Below are 21,368 nucleotides of genomic sequence, written 5' to 3' on the forward strand. Positions count from 1 at the left end.
GTAATGATGCAGTCAGAGTGTGGGTGTCACTGACAAGGTAATGACGCAGTCAGAGTGTGGGAGTCACTGACAAGGTAATGACGCAGTCAGAGTGTGGGAGTCACTGACAAGGTAATGACGCAGTCAGAGTGTGGGTGTCACTGTCACTGACAAGGTAATGACGCAGTCAGAGTGTGGGTGTCACTGACAAGGTAATGACGCAGTCAGAGTGTGGGTGTCACTGTCACTGACAAGGTGGACTTTACCTCTGACTCACTGCATGTGAAGCAACATTGTTATGACTGAGGTGTTATCCAATTATTTGTTTATTTTTAATTATTATCAACTCATTATTGATGCTTGGTATTGGACACGGTAAACAACAACCACAATCGTTCTTTTTGTTTCGATTCAAACGTGAACATATGAGGAGACAGTTAAACTTGGGTCGTAGGTATCACACATCACAGAGGAGCGCAGATCAAAGGTCACGTGTCCCTCCTCCAGTCCCGTCCCCCAGGCCCATGTCGTCTTATGCATTGCGATCTAAAAGGTAAGACTTGTCCTAAATCCGCACTCCTACTCTGAGACGCTAGACACACATGAACGCTCTAACATCGCTCATCCATATATTTATATGTACATATTATTCCATCCCTTTACTTAGAGTTGTGTGTATTAGGTAGTTGTTGGGGAATTGTTAAATTACTTGTTAGATATTGCTGCACTGTCGGAACTAGAAGCACAAGCATTTCACTACACTCACATTAACATCTGCTAACCATGTGTATGTGACCAATAAGATTGGAATTGATTTGACCCTTTAGTCTGCTATGTAATGCAAAAAGCAGAGAATAGCTTATATCCAGCTGTGTCCATCTGACAGCATACTGCGCCACTGTTGAAAGGTGTGATTAACACATATGGTGACTATAGCTGAACAGACAGACAGTAGGCTACAGTGCCATGCCATTCTCCCACAGCTCATCTCTGCTGAGGAACAAGGCTATACAACAGGCTCTATGTGATGTATGATGACAGATGTAGCATCACAGAGTGGTGTATGATCACAGCATGCATGCTCTCTGATGTGCTGTGAATATTATGAAGGCATTTGATTTGAATGCATAAATCACTGGGTAATAATACCAGGGTAAATGCTTACACATAGATGTCAGTCTGTGGAAAAGCAAAATGCATTTTGAGACAATAATTGTCAAGGCATTCTGCATTGAGTTGATAAAACTAGTATTAAATATTCATATATTATATGTCATTTAAGTGAGGGGCTCATTTTTTCTTCATATCATCGTGTGCTGAATGGTCATATTATTCACTAAACTGATGAGGAAAGAGAGCTCTATCATCAATCACATTATGGAAATGAAGTGCACGAGCCGCAGCCGGCAGTGTGCCTCTTAAACCGCAGTGCTGCGCGAGCGTGATAGGGGCTTGAACAATAAATACAGTCCGGTCGGTAGATGGCGGTAACACAGGAAACCTGATCTGTCAGGTTCACTAGAAGTCGGTCTCAGTTTGCAGCATTTGCAAAGGAGGCAGCGGAGCCGAGCAGTTGAAGGACATCAAATGAAACACGGGAGCGCTTTACAGCGGGTCCTCTTGAGTTTTGCGCGTAGCCTGTGTGCCCCGAGCCTGGAGACAGTACGTTTTAGTGAAAATCATGGAAGATAAATCAAATTCGTTCTCCAGCAACAAAGAAGGGGAGAAAGCAGATGGGAATAATGTATTTCAAAGGCAAGACTCGATACAGAAGAATAATATGGGGAGCCAGAACATGAAAGGAGGGGACCATGGAAACTCGGTGGGCTTCAAGGGGGACCGGGAGGAAGCCTTGGTCGGGTTCGACGATATAGACGGGTCCGGAAATCGACATGGCTTTATGCAGCGGCAATTTGGAGCGATGATGCAGCCCGGCGTCAATAAGTTCTCCCTGCGAATGTTCGGCAGTCAGAAAGCCGTTGAGAAAGAGCAAGAAAGGGTGCAGACGGCTGGATACTGGATCATTCATCCCTATAGCGATTTTAGGTAAGGAGTGGAAAGTCATCTTCTCAGCTTTTTACCCATGCCGTCACCCACAGAGCCAGGTCCGCAAGACAGCACATCCACTCTGTCATCTGTGCGCGTTACGCACCGCCCAAAACAGAGGCTAATCTTGTTTCTGTATTGAGGCGATTATAGAGGCATTGATTGTTTTACCTATCGAATTGTGATCATATTCATATTTTCCATTGCAATGTTTGCATTATTCCAATGTGGAAGACAGAAATGAATGAATCCACGAAATGTCCTTGGAAAAAGGATGGTGAATGTCACGAGTTAAATCCACAAACGCTGATTGTTCACACAACAATACACCAACAAGGCAGTCTTGCTTGTGGCATTTGCGGTTCTATAATAGCCTAAGCGACGTTACCTGTGTTTAACATGACAGTAAAGTAGGAACATCAAGGATGAAAACATATCGTTGTAGCTCTGCCTGCAATGATGAAACGAAGAGGATCATTGAGGATGGCCTCTGGATAGAAAAATACATATGCGGTAAAATTTTATCGAGAAACGACCACAGAGAATAGAGAGAGAGAGAGAGAGAGAGAGAGAGAGAGAGATGGAGAGAGAGATAATTAAACATTGGTTATCCGCATCAAAATTAACAAGTGAATAACAAGGGAAGGCATGAATTCAAACACCCGGCATTTGAACAGTTAAACGGAGCCCGCCTGTAAAACCGTGAATAATGTACAGAAAATAGAATGCAAAATGCTCTGACGTGGGATACACGTCCATCAAACATAAATCTAAGGAGAACTGCGCAGAAATAAACATGATGGAATTTGCCTATTTGTTTTTAGGGAGCTATAAACCCATTACAACGATCCCTCGTATGATAAAGCTGATTGGTTTATTTGTTTAAGGACTTAAATTGGATAAAGTTTGAGATAAGTGGTTAATGGGCTTGTGTAGACATTACGTCATAAATATTTGTATTATTTCTTTGCAACTATTGCCGTGCATGGATCATCACGCGTACACTGACTGACTGTCTCACAGACATTTTTTCTGACTGCATAGAACCGACCTAATACTGCGCATTGACATGAATTACAGAATGAGCCTGATTGAATGCTGCAAATAAATATATCATTCTTATTTTGGGAAATGTAAGTTAGTAGAATGTTGTTTGAGAGAATTAATGAATCTTCACATCGCATGACAAGGTAAAATGATACCCAGTGGCCAAATGGAAGCTTTCATAATCTGCCTCGTTTGTTCAGTAACAGCCCAGGTTTGTATTGTGTGTTGTTTAAACATTGCAGTGTCATTTCAAGATATATATATATATATACATATCTACACTCATCTACACTTCCTGAACATTGACATGTATGTAAATGCACTGCTATAATGTCAGATGCGAGTGTTCCCATATCCAATAGGCTACGTTTTAAATTCCCAAATCAAACACGGCATAGTTGGCTGTGCCTTCCCTTCCATCCGTGTCCCCTGCTAGAGTTGGATGGATGGTGAGGTGACTCCCCTTTGTTCCAGTCAGTAGCGAGCTGGGACTTCACGTTGAATCGGCCGAGTTTAACTCGTCGCTGTCCATGGTGATGAAATGCAACTCTGCACTGTGTGGACCTGACATAGCCCATCGCTTTCTCAAATAATCTACACTATTAATAATAACCTAATACTACTCTAGTAATCTAGTAGTGTGTTGGAACTTTATGGTGACTCGGTTAAATCTAACTCGTCGCTGTCCATGGTGCTGACATGCTACTCTACACTGTGGAGACGAGATAGCGTCTGCTATCTTACTACTACACACATTATGCTGTTTATGAGCAGGGGTGAAGGAGATGAAATTTCTTCCCAGTACGAGCCTTTTAAAAATATATTTATTTTATGGGCCTAATCATATAATTACATATATAATCCCTATTAATTTAGTCATATCTCTATGGATCTAATATTACAGACTTGTCAAATAGCTTTTAAGCCTAATTTAGGCCTAGATATGTTTCTGCTTATAATTACCGACATTTGGTTGGGTATTTGTTAGTCAAGTTGTCTATAATTAGGTACATGCAGCTTCTCTTCTGTCATTACTTGATGCTTGTCTAGAATACAAAATTACGCCTTGCTCACCAGAATAATTTCATACATAAATTGATAGATTCATTTCTGCTTCTCTCACGGAGTGAGTACGTTTAAGGAGCAGGGAGTTTTTCCGTGCAACATTTCCAAATGACATCAGTTTGACCCGTTTTAAGGAAACGAAAACTTATGAAAATGATCCAACATGTTTCTGGTAGTATTTCAGTTCGTCTTGGATGTATAGTTTATGTGGGTGAAACTAAATATAGCCCGTTTTTATGTTGCTGAAAGTAATGATATAATAATATGATCCCTAAGCGCGTATCCGCATTCTCTCAAGATGCTGAAAGAAATGAATCATATTTCTCCAATTCTGTTCCCGAGACAAAATTAACATTTCACAAGTTTTCAAGTCTATTCACATATTTTTCATGCGACTGACATGCGGTAATGATAAATAGTATAATAACCTACACATTTCTTGGAATCTATGTTTTAATTATTGTGATAGGCGCATGTTTAACCGGTATGGCGTATCCCAACTATTTATTTTGCTGGTATACTCCATACCGGACCCAAACCAGCTTAGGCTACTTTCAACCCTGATTATGAGATATTTTGTGTGTTTAAAAAAAAAAATTAAACACTGTCCACAGCTTTAGGATACCCCTTATCGTCTCATATAAATATTGGCTGTCATCAAAATAAAAACTCACATGTTATTTTCGTTTGAAAGGTAGGATAAACACATTCCTTGCGTTGCAAATAGGGCGGGGTCACAGTGGTCGGTCGTATTCCAGAACGGTGTGTCATTAGATTGTAGAAAGAAGGTTAGCCAGGATTATAACTACTACATGTCAGTCAATGAGCTTACTTTAGGCTACAGCAGGGCCCCACAACAATTATGTAACATGGTCAACCTGTTCTGGAATAGCAGACACACAGGGCATATTTGCACCAATCAGGTGATATACATGACTGCTAATTAACGAATAATAATTAGATAACTGTCTCATTAATAGAGATCATTTGAAAGATTCAAGCCTGTAATGTTATAAAACGACTGCAATTTTTGACTAGCTTCAATGTATTGGCTACAATTTATTAGAATCTTTGCTCGCACTTGACTAAAGACAATGCAAATGCCTTGTTTTATACCAAGATGATTGAATGGAAACCTTGACTCCCTTTTACAATGTCCTCAAATGGTCACCTCCCTTGTCACATGACAGGGGTTCAGCAGTTTGCTCTATAGCCTTGCTCATTCATGACACCTTCCACTGGGCTCTACATCACAGTGATGTGTTATCTTGTCAATGTAAAGAGAGAAGGCCATAAACAATGCCAGAGCAGAGCTCTTCCTTCTTGGCCCTGGCTTATATAATTGAGTGGCTATTCTACACCAATACTGTAAGCCTACTTTGTATTCCTGGCTCCAATTCAGAATTGTATGGATATTCTATACCTGGCTACACGTCTATTCTATACCAGGCTACACGTCTATTCTATACCTGGCTACACGTCTATTCTATACCAGGCTACACGTCTATTCTATACCTGGCTACACGTCTATTCTATACCTGGCTACACGTCTATTCTATACCTGGCTACACGTCTATTCTATACCTGGCTACACGTCTATTCTATACCTGGCTACACGTCTATTCTATACCTGGCTACACGTCTATTCTATACCTGGCTACACGTCTATTCTATACCTGGCTACACTGCTATTCTATACCTGGCTACACGTCTATTATATACCTGGCTACACGTCTATTCTATACCTGGCTACACGTCTATTCTATACCTGGCTACACGTCTATTCTATACCTGGCTGCACGTCTATTCTATACCTGGCTACACGTCTATTCTATACCTGGCTACACGTCTATTCTATACCTGGCTACACGTCTATTCTATACCTGGCTACACGTCTATTCTATATCTGGCTACACGTCTATTCTATACCTGGCTACACGTCTATTCTATACCTGGCTACACGTCTATTCTATACCTGGCTACACGTCTATTCTATACCTGGCTACACGTCTATTCTATACCTGGCTACACGTCTATTCTATACCTGGCTACACGTCTATTCTATACCTGGCTACACGTCTATTCTATACCTGGCTACACGTCTATTCTATACCTGGCTACACGTCTATTATATACCTGGCTACACGTCTATTCTATACCTGGCTACACGTCTATTATATACCTGGCTACACGTCTATTCTATACCTGGCTACACGTCTATTCTATACCTGGCTACACGTCTATTCTATACCTGGCTACACGTCTATTCTATACCTGGCTACACGTCTATTCTATACCTGGCTACACGTCTATTCTATTTAAACAAAAGCAAAATATGTTTTACTGTGATGTACACCGGATGTGTTGGATATCAAATTAAATCAAATCCAACTTTATTTGTCACATGAGCCGAATACAACAAGTGTAGACCTTACTGTGAAATGCTAACGTACAAGCCCTTAACCAACAGTGCAGTTCAAGAAGAAGAAAATCTTTACTAAATAGACTAAAGTAAAAAAAGTATAAAAGTAACACAATATAAAAACAACAACGAGGCTATATACAGGGGGTACTGGTAGCGAGTCAGTGTGCTGGGGAACAGGTTAGAGGTTATTTGTACATGTAGGTAGGGGTGAAGTGACTATGCATAGAGAATAAATAGCGAGTAGCAGCAGTGTACAAGACAAATGGGGGGGAGGGGGGGGGTCATCGTCAATGTAAATAGTCCGGTTGTCAGTTGATTAATTGTTCAGCAGTCTTTTGGCTTGGGGGAAGAAGCTGTTAAGGAGCCTTTTGGTCCTAGACTTGGCGCTCCGGTATCGCTTGCCGTGCGGTAGCAGAGAAAACAGTCTATAACTTGGGTGACTAGAGTCTCAGACAATTTTTTGGGCTTTCCTCTGACACCGCCTATTATATAGGTCCTGGATGGCAGGATGGCAAGGGTGCTCTTGTTGTTTGGCTCAAATCCTCCTGTCTGTATCCGCTTCAAAGTTAAATCCCTTATTTTTTTTCATCAGATCATTTCAGGGACTTTGTCTTTGTTGTTATTCAATTTCTCTGCTGTGTTCCCAGAATTAGACTGATGTACTGTCTGGCTGCTGCATCATTTAGACATGTAATCGGATGGAGCCCCTCTCTAGTACATGTTAGTCATTTAGCTGACACTCTTATCCAGAGCGACTTACAGGAGCAATTAGGGTTAAGCGCCTTGCTCAAGGGCACATGGACAGATTTTTTCACCTTGTCGGCTCGGGGATTCAACCTATTGGTTATTTGTCCCAACGCTCTAACCACTAGGTTACCTGTCCTACTGTAGTTGGGTTTCCAATAGGTTTTTATGGTTCACAACACAAAAGGAGTACCTTGTTTTTGTTGTTGCAGACTTTCTGTTGTACCGTTTTTGGGGACATAAGACCCAGTTTATTTTGTGACTTTATAATGAAAAAAGGCCACCACAACAGTCTAAAAATGGTTTTCAAATATGTTTTATGACCACAACAACGTGACATTATAATGAAAATGAAAGCAACAACAGTCCACCCATGAATAAAAGACAACACCGTTCACGACTGCTTTGTATAGCTTCAAAATGCATCTGGAACTCAATCTCCAAACATTCTTAATACTGAGGCTGATTAAAGATTAATGGCTGGTTAGTAATATCAATTATTTATAGATTTCAGAAAGGGTCTCATGCTTGGCCTGTTGTAGACTAACGTTAGTTCTTTTGGAGAAAAGCTTCTATCTTCTTTCTTTGTTTTACCACGACCATGTCCAGATAGCACCATGTCCAGATAGCACCATGTCCAGATAGCAGGACCATGTCCAGATAGCAGGACCATGTCCAGATAGCACCATGTCCAGATAGCAGGACCATGTCCAGATAACACCATGTCCAGATAGCATGACCATGTCCAGATAGCATGACCATGTCCAGATAGCACCATGTCCAGATAGCACCATGTCCAGATAACATGACCATGTCCAGATAGCATGACCATGTCCAGGTAGCACCATGTCCAGATAGCATGACCATGTCCAGATAGCATGACCATGTTCAGATAGCACCATGTCCAGATAAGACCATGTCCAGATAGCATGACCATGTCCAGATAGCATGACCATGTCCAGATAGCATGACCATGTCCAGATAGCACCATGTCCAGATAACACCATGTCCAGATAGCACCATGTCCAGATAGCACGACCATGTCCAGGTAGCATGACCATGGCCAGGTAGCATGACCATGTCCAGATAGCATGACCATGTCCAGATAGCACCATGTCCAGATAGTATGACCATGTCCAGGTAGCATGACCATGTCCAGGTAGCATGACCATGTCCAGGTAGCATGACCATGTCCAGACAGCATCAGCATGTCCAGACAGCATCAGCATGTCCAGACAGCAGCATGTCCAGATAGCACCATGTCCAGATAGCACCATGTCCAGATAGCACCATGTCCAGATAGCATGACCATGTCCAGATAGCATGACCATGTCCAGATAGCATGACCATGTCCAGATAGCACCATGTCCAGATAGCATGACCATGTCCAGATAGCATGACCATGTCCAGATAACATGACCAGGTCCAGATAGCACCATGTACAGATAGCACCATGTCCAGAAAGCATGACCATGTCCAGATAGCATGACCATGTCCAGATAGCATGACCATGTCCAGATAGCATGACCATGTCCAGATAACACCATGTCCAGGTAACACCATGTCCAGATAGCATGACCATGTCCAGATAGCATGACCATGTCCAGATAGCATGACCATGTCCAGATAGCATGACCATGTCCAGATAGCGATACCATGTCCAGATAGCATGACCATGTCCAGATAGCATGACCATGTCCAGATAGCATGACCATGTCCAGATAGCATGAACATGACAGATAGCATTACCATATCCAGATAGCATGAACATGCCAGATAGCATGACCATGTCCAGATAGCATGACCATGTCCAGATAGCAGCATGTCCAGATAGAACCATGTCCATATTGCACCATGTCCAGATAACACCATGTCCAGATAGCTCCATGTCCAGATAGCATGACCGTGTCCAGATAGCATGACCTTGTCCAGATAGCATGACCGTGTCCAGATAGCATGACCGTGTCCAGATAGCATGACCTTGTCCAGATAGCATGACCGTGTCCAGATAGCATGACCATTTCCAGATAGCATGACCGTGTCCAGATAGCATGGCCTTGTCCAGATAGCATGACCGTGTCCAGATAGCACCATGTCCATATAGCATGACCATGTCCAGATAGCATGACCATGTCCAGATAGCACCATGTCCAGATAGCATGACCATGTCCAGATAGCATGACCATGTCCAGATAGCACCATGTCCAGGTAGCACCATGTCCAGATAGCACCATGTCCAGATAGCACCATGTCCAGATAGCACCATGTCCAGAAAGCATGACCATGTCCAGACAGTATGACCATGTCCAGATAGCACCATGTCCAGATAGCATGACCATGTCCAGATAGCATGACCATGTCCAGATAGCACCATGTCCAGATAGTATGACCATGTCCAGATAGTATGACCATGTCCAGATAGCATGACCATGTCCAGATAGCATGACCATGTCCAGATAGCACCATGTCCAGATAGCATGACCATGTCCAGATAGCATGACCATGTCCAGATAGCATGACCATGTCCAGATAGCACCATGTCCAGATAGCATGACCATGTCCAGATAGCATGACCATGTCCAGATAGCACCATGTCCAGATAGCACCATGTCCAGATAGCACCATGTCCAGATAACATGACCATGTCCAGATAGCATGACCATGTCCAAATTGCACCATTTCCATATAGCATGACAATGTCCAGATAGCATGACCATATCCAGATAGCACCATGTCCAGATAGCACCATGTCCAGATAGCAACATGTCCAGATAGCATGACCATGTCCAGATTGCATGACCATGTCCAGATAGCATGACCATGTCCAGACAGCAGCATGTCCAGATAGCACCATGTCCAGATAGCACGACCATGTCCAGATAGCATGACCATGTCCAGATAGCATGACCATGTCCAGATAGCATGACCATGTCCAGATAGCAGCATGTCCAGATAGAACCATGTCCATATTGCACCATGTCCAGATAACACCATGTCCAGATAGCACCATGTCCAGATAGCACCATGTCCAGATAGCTCCATGTCCAGATAGCATGACCGTGTCCAGATAGCATGACCTTGTCTAGATAGCATGACCGTGTCCAGATAGCATGACCGTGTCCAGATAGCATGACCTTGTCCAGATAGCATGACCGTGTCCAGATAGCATGACCATTTCCAGATAGCATGACCGTGTCCAGATAGCATGGCCTTGTCCAGATAGCATGACCGTGTCCAGATAGCACCATGTCCATATAGCATGACCATGTCCAGATAGCATGACCATGTCCAGATAGCACCATGTCCAGATAGCATGACCATGTCCAGATAGCATGACCATGTCCAGATAGCACCATGTCCAGGTAGCACCATGTCCAGATAGCACCATGTCCAGATAGCACCATGTCCAGATAGCACCATGTCCAGATAGCATGACCATGTCCAGATAGCATAACCATGTCCAGATAGCACCATGTCCAGATAGCATGACCATGTCCAGATAGCATGACCATGTCCAGATAGCATAACCATGTCCAGATAGCACCATGTCCAGATAGCATGACCATGTCCAGATAGCATGACCATGTCCAGATAGCACCATGTCCAGATAGTATGACCATGTCCAGATAGCACCATGTCCAGATAGCATGACCATGTCGAGATAGCATGACCATGTCCAGATAGCACCATGTCCAGATAGCATGACCATGTCCAGATAGCATGACCATGTCCAGATAGCATGACCATGTCCAGATAGCACCATGTCCAGATAGCATGACCATGGCCAGATAGCATGACCATGTCCAGATAGCATGACCATGTCCAGATAGCACCATGTCCAGATAGCACCATGTCCAGATAGCACCATGTCCAGATAGCACCATGTCCAGATAGCATGACCATGTCCAGATAGCATGACCATGTCCAAATTGCACCATTTCCATATAGCATGACAATGTCCAGATAGCATGACCATATCCAGATAGCACCATGTCCAGATAGCACCATGTCCAGATAGCAACATGTCCAGATAGCATGACCATGTCCAAATTGCACCATTTCCATATAGCATGACAATGTCCAGATAGCATGACCATATCCAGATAGCACCATGTCCAGATAGCACCATGTCCAGATAGCAACATGTCCAGATAGCATGACCATGTCCAGATTGCATGACCATGTCCAGATAGCATGACCATGTCCAGACAGCAGCATGTCCAGATAGCACCATGTCCAGATAGCACGACCATGTCCAGATAGCATGACCATGTCCAGATAGCATGACCATGTCCAGATAGCATGACCATGTCCAGATAGCAGCATGTCCAGATAGAACCATGTCCATATTGCACCATGTCCAGATAACACCATGTCCAGATAGCACCATGTCCAGATAGCACCATGTCCAGATAGCTCCATGTACAGATAGCATGACCGTGTCCAGATAGCATGACCTTGTCCAGATAGCATGACCGTGTCCAGATAGCATGACCGTGTCCAGATAGCATGACCTTGTCCAGATAGCATGACCGTGTCCAGATAGCATGACCATTTCCAGATAGCATGACCGTGTCCAGATAGCATGGCCTTGTCCAGATAGCATGACCGTGTCCAGATAGCACCATGTCCAGGTAGCACCATGTCCAGATAGCACCATGTCCAGATAGCACCATGTCCAGATAGCACCATGTCCAGATAGCATGACCATGTCCAGATAGCATAACCATGTCCAGATAGCACCATGTCCAGATAGCATGACCATGTCCAGATAGCATGACCATGTCCAGATAGCATAACCATGTCCAGATAGCACCATGTCCAGATAGCATGACCATGTCCAGATAGCACCATGTCCAGATAGTATGACCATGTCCAGATAGCACCATGTCCAGATAGCATGACCATGTCGAGATAGCATGACCATGTCCAGATAGCACCATGTCCAGATAGCATGACCATGTCCAGATAGCATGACCATGTCCAGATAGCATGACCATGTCCAGATAGCACCATGTCCAGATAGCATGACCATGTCCAGATAGCATGACCATGTCCAGATAGCATGACCATGTCCAGAAAGCACCATGTCCAGATAGCACCATGTCCAGATAGCACCATGTCCAGATAGCATGACCATGTCCAGATAGCATGACCATGTCCAAATTGCACCATTTCCATATAGCATGACAATGTCCAGATAGCATGACCATATCCAGATAGCACCATGTCCAGATAGCACCATGTCCAGATAGCAACATGTCCAGATAGCATGACCATGTCCAGATTGCATGACCATGTCCAGATAGCATGACCATGTCCAGACAGCAGCATGTCCAGATAGCACCATGTCCAGATAGCACGACCATGTCCAGATAGCACCATGTCCAGATAGCATGACCATGTCCAGATAGCATGACCATGTCCAGGTAGCATGACCATGTCCAGGTAGCACAATGTCCAGATAGCATGACCATGTCCAGATAGCATGACCATGTCCAGATAGCACCATGTCCAGATAGCATGACCATGTCCAGATAGCATGACCATGTCCAGATAGCATGACCATGTCCAGAAAGCATGACCATGTCCAGACAGCAGCATGTCCAGTTAGCACCATGTCCAGATAGCATGACCATCTCCAGATAGCATAACCGTGTCCAGATAGCATGACCTTGTCCAGATAGCATGACCGTGTCCAGATAGCACCATGTCCAGATAGCATGACCATGTCCAGATAGCATGGCCATGTCCAGATAGCATGGCCATGTCCAGATAGCACCATGTCCAGGTAGCACCATGTCCAGATAGCACCATGTCCAGATAGCATGACCATGTCCAGATAGCATGACCATGTCCAGATAGCATGACCATGTCCAGATAGCATAACCATGTCCAGATAGCACCATGTCCAGATAGTATGACCATGTCCAGATAGCACCATGTCCAGATAGCACCATGTCCAGATAGCAACATGTCCAGATAGCATGACCATGTCCAGATTGCATGACCATGTCCAGATAGCATGACCATGTCCAGATTGCATGACCATGTCCAGATAGCATGACCATGTCCAGATAGCATGACCATGTCCAGATAGCATGACCATGTCCAGATAGCACCATGTCCAGATAGCATGACCATGTCCAGATAGCGTGACCATGTCCAGATAGCACCATGTCCAGATAGCATGACCATGTCCAGATAGCATGACCATGTCCAGATAGCATGACCATGTCCAAATTGCACCATTTCCATATAGCATGACAATGTCCAGATAGCATGACCATGTCCAGATAGCACCATGTCCAGATAGCACCATGTCCAGATAGCAACATGTCCAGATAGCATGACCATGTCCAGATAGCATGACCATGTCCAGATAGCACCATGTCCAAATAGCACCATGTCCAGATAGCATGACCATGTCCAGATAGCATGACCATGTCCAGATAGCATGACCATGTCCAGACAGCAGCATGTCCAGATAGCACCATTTCCAGATAGCACGACCATGTCCAGATAGCACCATGTCCAGGTAGCACAACCATGTCCAGATAGCATGACCATGTCCAGGTAGCACAATGTCCAGATAGCATAACCATGTCCAGATAGCATGACTATGTCCAAATAGCACCATGTCCAGATAGCATGACCATGTCCAGATAGCATGACCATGTCCAGACAGCAGCATGTCCAGACAGCAGCATGTCCAGATAGCACCATGTCCAGATAGCATGACCATGTCCAGATAGCATGACCATGTCCAGACAGCAGCATGTCCAGATAGCACCATGTCCAGATAGCACGACCATGTCCAGATAGCACCATGTCCAGATAGCACGACCATGTCCAGATAGCACCATGTCCAGATAGCATGACCATTGCCAGATAACACCATGTCCAGATTGCACCATGTCCAGATAGCACCATGTCCAGATAGCATGACCATGTCCAGATAGTATGACCATGTCCAGATAGCACCATGTCCAGATAGCATGACCATTTCCAGATAACACCATGTCCAGATAGCATGACCATGTCCAGATAACACCATGTCCAGATAGCATGACCATGGCCAGATAGCACGACCATGTCCAGATAGCACCATGTCCAGATAGCATGACCATTTCCAGATAACACCATGTCCAGATAGCACCATGTCCAGATAGCACCATGTCCAGATAGCATGACCATGTCCAGATAGTATGACCATGTCCAGATAGCACCATGTCCAGATAGCATGACCATTTCCAGATAACACCATGTCCAGATAGCATGACCATGTCCAGATAGCACCATGTCCAGATAGCATGACCATTTCCAGATAACACCATGTCCAGATAGCACCATGTCCAGACAGCACCATGTCCAGATAGCATGACCATGTCCAGATAGTATGACCATGTCCAGATAGCACCATGTCCAGATAGCATGACCATTTCCAGATAACACCATGTCCAGATAGCATGACCATGTCCAGATAGCATGACCATGTCCAGATAACACCATGTCCAGATAGCATGACCATGTCCAGATAGCACCATGTCCAGATAGCACCATGTTCAGATAACACCATGTCCAGATAGCACCATGTCCAGGTAGCACCATGTCCAGGTAGCACCATGTCCAGGTAGCACCATGTCCAGATAGCAACATGTCCAGATAGCATGACCATGTCCAGGTAGCACCATGTCTAGATAGCATGACCATGTCCAGATAGCAGCATGTCCAGATAGCATGACCATGTCCAGATAGCATGACCATGTCCAGATAGCACCATGTCCAGATAGCATAACCATGTCCAGATAGCAGCACCATGTCCAGATAGCATGACCATGTCCAGATAACACCATGTCCAGATAGCATGACGATGTCCAGATAGCACCATGTCCAGATAGCACCATGTCCAGATAGCATGACCATGTCCAGATAGCATGACCATGTCCAGATAGCATGACCATGTCCAGATAGCATGACCATGTCCAGATAGCACCATGTCCAGATAGCATAACCATGTCCAGATAGCAGCACCATGTCCAGATAGCATGACCATGTCCAGATAACACCATGTCCAGATAGCATGACGATGTCCAGATAGCACCATGTCCAGATAGCACCATGTCCAGATAGCATGACCATGTCCAGATAGCATGACCATGTCCAGATAGCATGACCATGTCCAGATAACACCATGTCCAGATAGCATGACCATGTCCAGACAGCAGCACCATGTCCAGATAGCATGACCATGTCCAGATAACACCATGTCCAGATAGCATGACCATGTCCAGATAGCACCATGTCCAGATAGCATGTCCATGTCCAGGTAGCACCATGTCCAGGTAGCATGACCATGTCCAGATAACACCATGTCCAGATAGCATGACCATGTCCAGATAACACCATGTCCAGATAACACCATGTCCATATAGCATGACCATGTCCAGATAACACCATGTCCAGATAGCACCATGTCCAGATAGCACCATGTCCAGATAGCACCATGTCCAGATAGCATGACCATGTCCAGATAACACCATGTCCAGATAGCATGACCATGTCCAGATAGCACCATGTCTAGATAGCATGACCATGTCCAGACAGCAGCATGTCCAGACAGCAGCATGTCCAGATAGCAGCATGTCCAGATAGCATGGCCATGTCCAGATAGCACCATGTCCAGATAGCAGCATGTCCAGATAGCAGCATGTCCAGATAGCACCATGTCCAGATAGCATGACCATGTCCAGATAGCACAATGTCCAGATAGCATAACCATGTCCAGATAGCATGACCATGTCCAGATAGCACCATGTCCAGATAGCACCATGCCCAGATAGCATGACCGTGCCCAGATAGCACCATGTCCAGATAGCATGACCATGTCCAGATAGCACTATGTCCAGATAGCATGACCATGTCCAGATAACACCATGTCCAGATAGCATGACATTGTCCAGATAGCATGACCATGTCCAGATAGCAGGACCATGTCCAGATAGCATGACCATGTCCAGATAGCATGACCATGTCCAGATAGCGTGACCATGTCCAGATAGCAGGACCATGTCCAGATAGCACCATGTCCAGATAGCACCATGTCCAGATAGCACGACCAAGTCCAGATAGCACGGCCATGTCCAGATAGCACGGCCATGTCCAGATAGCACGACCATGTCCAGATAGCACCATGTCCAGATAGCATGACCATGTCCAGATAGCATGACCATGTCCAGATAGCATCATGTCCAGATAGCACCATGTCCAGATAGCATGACCATGTCCAGATAGCATGACCATGTCCAGATAGCACCATGTCCATGTAGCACCATGTCCAGATAGCATGACCATGTCCAGATAGCACCATGTCCAGATAGCACCATGTCCAGATAGCACCATGTCCAGATAGCATGACCATGTCCAGATAGCACCATGTCCAGATAGCACCATGTCCAGATAGCACCATGTCCAGATAGCATGACCATGTCCAGATAGCACCATGTCCAGATAGCACCATGTCCAGATAGCACCATGTCCAGATAGCATGACCATGTCCAGATAGCACCATGTCCAGATAGCACCATGTCCAGATAGCATGACCATTTCCAGATAGCATGACCATGTCCAGATAGCACCATGCCCAGATAGCACCATGTCCAGATAGCACCATGCCCAGATAGCATGACATTGCTGCTTGGCCTTCTTGTATAATTTGACCCTGATGAAAATGCCACTGCTCTCACTCTAATTTACGTTTTTTAACAAAAGATAATCGAATATCTTTTGTTGCATTGATCGAATGAAGGAGATTATTACTTTGTAGCAGTAATGTCATCCTTGACTACAGTAAGTCTCAACAGTCTCACCAACAGCACTGTTGTACCTTGAGTGAAGGTCATTTGAAATAGGTTGTAATCACAATATTTTGTTAAAAATAAAACGTTAAATCGTATAATGTCACAGCAGAATTGTGTTATCAAACTCGGACATCTTCAGATTCCAACAACAACACTAAAGAAAACCTTCTATTTTTAGAGGTGTGTAATTGTTTGGCTCGTTATTTATTATTTATGTGGTTGGGTCTAGCTTCTATTTTTACCCACATCAGACAGGTGTCCTAACGTAGCCTAACGAAGGAAGATGTAAACAAAAGAGTGTCTCACATTTCCCCAAGTCCATGGATCAGTCCGAAATGGCACCCCACCTATTTCCTATATAGTGCACTACCTTTGAGCAAAGCCCTATGGGCCCTGTTCAAAACCAGTGTGCTATATAGTGAACAGGGTGCCTTTTCAGACACAGCCAGTGTCTTACTTTTGACCAAATTCATGCCCTCTGGTGCTTCCCAATTAGCAATGCTGGTCTCTGTGTTTTTACACATACAGTAGCTACAGTACATTACAGAACAATTCCATCAGTCGCTGCTTAGTCATTGGATTGAATGTAGAACAACACCATTCTGGAATAACTACAAGATCTACATTCTGTTTGGTGCAACAGCGGAACACACTGGCTAATGGGAGAAAATTGTTGTCAAATTTAAAATGGCCCCCATTTGTTTGTTTATCTGTTGAGTACATAAACAATGACCTTGTCATGGACTACAGGTAGTAATTCTGGATACTAATTCTTTACCATGTGATCTCTCTGTTGAGGTCCGTGTCATGTTCAGTAGTAGGCAAATATTGTGTAGTAGGCAAATGTTGCAGGTAGAAATGTATTGAATAGGGCTGGCATGAGTCCTTATTCTACATGTCAGAGAGAGGCATGTTTGTTCTACCTAACATATTTCTATCTGAACATTCCACAGCCTTGTTCCTAGCTGAATGCTCTTCTGTTCTGCTCTCTGGTGTTGGAAGATCAGACAAGTACAAACAAAAAATGATGAAAATGTTTGCACTCACTACTGGACAAGAGCGTCTGCTAAATGACTCAAATGTATAAGTAAATGTGATGGTTAGAGAGTTGCCTTAGATGAAATTATAATCTGACTAGATGACCTCTCTCAGAGACAAAATAAATGAGACGAATTGCCGATATTTACTGGTAATGTAACACGTTTAATACTTCTGGCACTCAAAATGTCATATTTTGTGCTTGTTTTTAACTCACAAGGGTTTTTACCAGTCACATTTGCCCAGTGATTTGGCATGTCTTAATTTACATTTAGAAATCCCCCAGACACACTAATTCTATACATTTGTGACATGGTGCTTCAAACAAGCTCAACGTGAGAATATTCCACCCTGACTGCCAGTCATATAAGAAATCAGAGATGCCTTGTCTGGTTTTATAAATATCGCAATCTGTCTATTATTAACCCAGCGAAATGACCGTTTAGCTGAAGTGCAGACAATTACCTGACACATGATCTTCAGATATTTATAAAGCAAGGACTCAACCACTGTCTGCTGCTTGCTTTATTTAAGCAGATCCATTACAGCCCGCAGAGTGCACCTCCAAATCAAACCCTGTTCCTTATATAGTGGACTACTTTCAACCAGGGCTCATAGGACTCTGGTTGGAAGTAGTGTATGACATAGGGAATAGGGTGCCATTTGGGACGTAGCCCCAGTCCAGCCGAGCATCGACATCGACGGGCGTCACCGGACAGTTTTAAGCACGAGATAGGATTCTGGAAAGCATCTATTTTAGTGCCATGGATGAGATGGAACGGCCTTATCATTAGGCCTAGCCCAGCAGGACATTTTGTGAATGTTTGACGATCAGACTCCCTCGGCCCAGCCGGCTGGGCGCCCCATCATAGATCATTTGTGGCTTCTCTGATCGGAAGACAGACAGACACATCAACACAGACTAGAATATGGAGGAGGTTTGCGTTCAGTATGGCACAGTGTTCAGTAGGGCACAGTGTTCAGTAAGGAACAGTGTTCAGTAGGGAACAGTGTTCAGTAGGGAACAGTGTTCAGTATGGAACAGTGTTCAGTAGGGATCAGTGTTCAGTAGGGTGCAGTGTTCAGTAGGGATCAGTGTTCAGTAGGGAGCAGTGTTCAGTAGGGAACAGTGTTCAGTAGGGATCAGTGTTCAGTAGGGATCAGTGTTCAGTAGGGATCAGTGTTCAGTAGGGTGCAGTGTTCAGTAGGGAACAGTGTTCAGTAGGGAACAGTGTTAAATAGGGATCAGTGTTCAGTAGGGTGCAGTGTTCAGTAGGGATCAGTGTTCAGTAGGGAACAGTGTTCAGTAGGGAACAGTGTTCAGTAGGGATCAGTGTTCAGTAGGGTGCAGTGTTCAGTAGGGATCAGTGTTCAGTAGGGATCAGTGTTCAGTAGGGAACAGTGTTCAGTAGGGATCAGTGTTCAGTAGGGATCAGTGTTCAGTAGGGATCAGTGTTCAGTAGGGTGCAGTGTTCAGTAAGGAACAGTGTTCAGTAGGGAGCAGTGTTCAGTAGGGTGCAGTGTTCAGTAGGGTGCAGTGTTCAGTAGGGATCAGTGTTCAGTAGGGATCAGTGTTCAGTAGGGATCAGTGTTCAGTAGGGAACAGTGTTCAGTAGGGATCAGTGTTCAGTAGGGATCAGTGTTCAGTAGGGTGCAGTGGTCAGTAGGGTGCAGTGGTCAGTAGGGCACAGTGTTCAGTAGGGATCAGTGTTCAGTAGGGAACAGTGTTCAGTAGGGAACAGTGTTCAGTAGGGATCAGTGTTCAGTAGGGATCCGTGTTCAGTAGGGAACAGTGTTCAGTAGGGATCAGTGTTCAGTAGGGTGCAGTGGTCAGTAGGGCACAGTGTTCAGTAGGGATCAGTGTTCAGTAGGGAACAGTGTTCAGTAGGGAACAGTGTTCAGTAGGGATCAGTGTTCAGTAGGGAACAGTGGTCAGTAGGGATCAGTGTTCAGTAGGGATCAGTGTTCAGTAGGGAACAGTGTTCAGTAGGGATCAGTGTTCAGTAGGGTGCAGTGGTCAGTAGGGCACATTGTTCAGTAGGGATCAGTGTTCAGTAGGGAACAGTGTTCAGTAGGGAACAGTGTTCAGTAGGGATCAGTGTTCAGTAGGGTGCAGTGGTCAGTAGGGCACAGTGTTCAGCAGGGATCAGTGTTCAGTAGGGAACAGTGTTCAGTAGGGATCAGTGTTCAGTAGGGAACAGTGTTCAGTAGGGTGCAGTGGTCAGTAGGGAACAGTGTTCAGTAGGGAACAGTGTTCAGTAGGGAACAGTGGTCAGTAGGGATCAGTGTTCAGTAGGGAACAGTGGTCAGTAGGGCACAGTGTTCAGCAGGGATCAGTGTTCAGTAGGGATCAGTGTTCAGTAGGGAACAGTGTTCAGTAGGGATCAGTGTTCAGTAGGGTGCAGTGGTCAGTAGGGAACAGTGTTCAGTAGGGAACAGTGTTCAGTAGGGAACAGTGGTCAGTAGGGATCAGTGTTCAGTAGGGAACAGTGGTCAGTAGGGCACCGGGTAAGCAAAACGTTTTAGCAAAGAAAACAAATATGAAACATTTCTTATTGGACAAAGTTTGGATAGTACCTTCCATGCTTCACTCTGTTTCAAAACGTTTGCCATTCTCAACCAGCCCCCAGAGAGATAAAACAGAGTCTCAACGTAGAAGACTCCATGTGTGGGCTTGCAGATTCAGTTATGCCTGTTGTGCTTTTCGTATCGCCAGTTTTGAAGTGATATTCCAAAGAGAAATGTCCCATAGACCTCACAGAGACCTCACAGAGTATTTGATACCATTCCACTTATTCTGCTCCAGCCATTACCACGAGCCCATCATCCCCAATTAAGGTGCCACCAACCCCCTGTGCTGTAATGTTAGTAGAGTCAGATTGTCCTCTATCCAGCCTCTGTTTATGGATGAGATCTGAGTTTATCCCTTCAGTCTCTGTCTATGGATGATGTCTGGGTTTATCCCTCCAGCCTCTGTCTATGGATGATGTGTGGATTTAGCCCTCCAGCCTCTGTTTATGGATGATGTGTGGGTTAAGGCATACAGGCATAGTGTATTCACACCCACGCAGATTTCTCTATTGTGTATACAGTACAGCCATGCATCTAGCCATGCATCCAGCCATGCATCCAGCCATGCATCTAGCCATGCATCCAGCCATGCA

At 44.7% G+C, this 21,368-nt stretch overlaps 1 protein-coding gene across 1 annotated transcript in view; it reads left to right on the forward strand.

The window, feature by feature from the left end:
* The first annotated feature begins 1,503 nt into the window (after positions 1-1,503).
* Positions 1,504-21,368, forward strand: part of hcn1 (hyperpolarization activated cyclic nucleotide-gated potassium channel 1) — a 149,589-nt gene continuing 129,724 nt past the window's right edge. The window contains exon 1 of the mRNA XM_029692392.1: positions 1,504-2,025. Coding sequence (XP_029548252.1) covers positions 1,661-2,025 — 365 coding nt within the window. The 5' untranslated portion in view covers positions 1,504-1,660. The remainder of the gene's footprint in view (positions 2,026-21,368) is intronic.

Source organism: Salmo trutta, chromosome 15 (assembly GCF_901001165.1).
Source record: "Salmo trutta chromosome 15, fSalTru1.1, whole genome shotgun sequence".
NCBI classification, from domain to species: domain Eukaryota; kingdom Metazoa; phylum Chordata; class Actinopteri; order Salmoniformes; family Salmonidae; genus Salmo; species Salmo trutta.